This window comes from Eimeria acervulina, genomic scaffold (assembly GCF_000499425.1).
Source record: "Eimeria acervulina Houghton genomic scaffold, Eah_scaff1326, whole genome shotgun sequence".
Classification (NCBI taxonomy): Eukaryota; Apicomplexa; class Conoidasida; order Eucoccidiorida; family Eimeriidae; genus Eimeria; species Eimeria acervulina.
This window is the reverse complement of record NW_013549278.1, coordinates 5,001-7,082: the sequence shown is the minus strand read 5'-3', so window position 1 is coordinate 7,082 and position 2,082 is coordinate 5,001. Positions and strand designations below refer to the sequence as shown.

At 48.0% G+C, this 2,082-nt stretch overlaps 1 protein-coding gene across 1 annotated transcript in view; it reads right to left on the bottom strand.

Annotated features, from left to right (window-relative positions):
- Positions 1–388: 388 nt before the first annotated feature.
- EAH_00058520 (hypothetical protein) overlaps positions 389–2,082 on the bottom strand; it is a gene marked incomplete at both ends in the record, with an annotated part of 6,644 nt that continues 4,950 nt past the window's right edge. The window contains 2 exons of the mRNA XM_013393653.1: positions 389–604; positions 975–1,233. Coding sequence (XP_013249107.1) covers positions 389–604; positions 975–1,233 — 475 coding nt within the window. The remainder of the gene's footprint in view (positions 605–974; positions 1,234–2,082) is intronic.

The following is a 2,082-nucleotide window of genomic DNA, read 5'->3' as shown; positions in this document are numbered from 1 at the left end:
CCCCTCGGGGCCCCACACCCGCATGCAGCCCCATGAATAGGCTTGCATGCAAGCCCCAGAGAGGGGTGCATGCAGATGCTACCGCAGTCTGTATTCCCTTTGCTGCACGGTGGTAGCTGTCTCCTTTCTTCTCTTGGTGCTGCTGGTGCTGCTGCTGCTGTTGCTGCTGTTGCTGCTGCTGCACATTACCTTGCGGTGTCTCTTCACCTCCTAGGCAGGAGACAGCACGCTGACGTTGAAGCGGAGACCGAGAGCTGCAGCCCCCTACGTTGAAGGGGCTTCAAAGGAGACATTCTTCTGTCTCTTTGTGTTAATCCTGCTGTCTCTCTCGGGTTTAAGTGCCTCTGATGCATGCGTAAGATGCATGCATGTAGACAAACTTCAAACATTAGGGGGCCTTGCGCTGTCTGTACAGCAGCGGCTGGCTGTAAGACAAACCCCACCGGGGAGGCAGCTGCTCCCCTTCTCCTGATTCTGCATCTGCTGCTGCTGCTGCTGCTGCTTCGGCAGCAGCAGCAGCAATAGCAGCAGCAGATGCAGGCTCCAGATGTATCCACGACCCCTCCAACCGCCAGAGAGGATGAGCAGCTGCTGACCTCAAGCCCTGTACATACACCGCAATATACACACCCCACAACGCACATGCATGCAAATCTAGCGTAGACACAAAACCCTGAGACTGCTGCTGCTGCTGCTGTTGGTGCTGTTGTTGTTGCTGCTGCTGTTGCTGCTGTTGCTGCTGCTGCTGTTGCTGCCGCCAGCTGTCTTTTTTAAAAGAGAGACAGCAAAAGAAATATATGCATGAATGCATGCATGCAACGGTGTCTAAATACGTGCAGTTGGTTCATGCACATGCAGCCCCAGGCACCGCCTTAGCAGCAGCAGCAGCAGCAGCAGGAGCAGCAAGAGATGAAGCATTGAGTAGAATAGAAGCAGCATGCGCAGCAGCAGCAGTAATATCAACAGCAGCTTACAGGGTGGATTCTATGATGTCTCCATATTGAAGGCGCAGCGTGCTGCTGCTGCTGCTGCTGCTGCTGCTGCTGCTGCTGCGGGTTTGCTGCAGCACCAGAGGAGACAGCAGGCATCGGAGACAGCCCCCGTTCATAGAACAAAAACTCAGGAGATGCAGCAGCAGCAGCCGGCAGATGCGGTAAGGCCTCAACCAGCAGCCACGCGCCCCCCAGAACCTCCTCATTGAAAAATGCTCTCACCCCTGAGACAGACAGACACCTGAAGCAGCAGCAGCAGCAGCAGCAGCAGCAGCAGCAGCAAAAATGGTTGAGAGGAGATAGACGAATTCCACAGCGGAGATAAAAGGAGACAAAAAAGATAAAAGAGACAAAAGGAGACAAAAGAGATAAACGAGATAAATAAAGGAGACAGAGGAGACAGAGGGGACAAAAGAGACAAAAGAGACAAAGGAGACAAAAGAGACAAAAGAGATAGACGAGATAAATAAAGGAGACAAAGGAGATAAAGGAGATAAATAAAGGAGACAGAGGAGACAGAGGAGACAGAGGAGACAAAAGAGACAAAGGAGACAAAAGAGACAAAAGAGACAGAGGAGATAAAGGAGATAGAAAGCGACAAAAGAGATGAAGTGAGACAAATGAAGATAAAAGAGACAAAGGAACTAAAAGGAGACAAAAGAAGATAAAAGAGACAAATGAGATAACAGAGACAAATGAGACAAAAGGAGACAAAAGAAGACAAAAGAAGACAAAAGGAGACAGAAGAAGACAAAAGGAGACAAACGGAGACATATATAAAATAGTTAGAAAAGACAAAGGAGACAGAAGAAGAAAAAAGAGACAAAGGATACAAAGGAGATAAAGGAGACAGAAGAAGATGAGAGGCGACATAAATAAAAGAGTTAAAAGAGACAAAGGAGACAGAAGAAGATGAAAGGAGACATATAAAAGATATAAAAGAGACAAAGGATACAGAAGAAGACAAAAGGAGACACAACTAAAAGATATAAGAGACAAAGGAGACAGAAGAAGATGAGAGGAGACACATAAAAGATATAAAAGAGACAAAGGAGACAGAAGAAGAGTTAAAAGAGACAAAGGAGAGGCC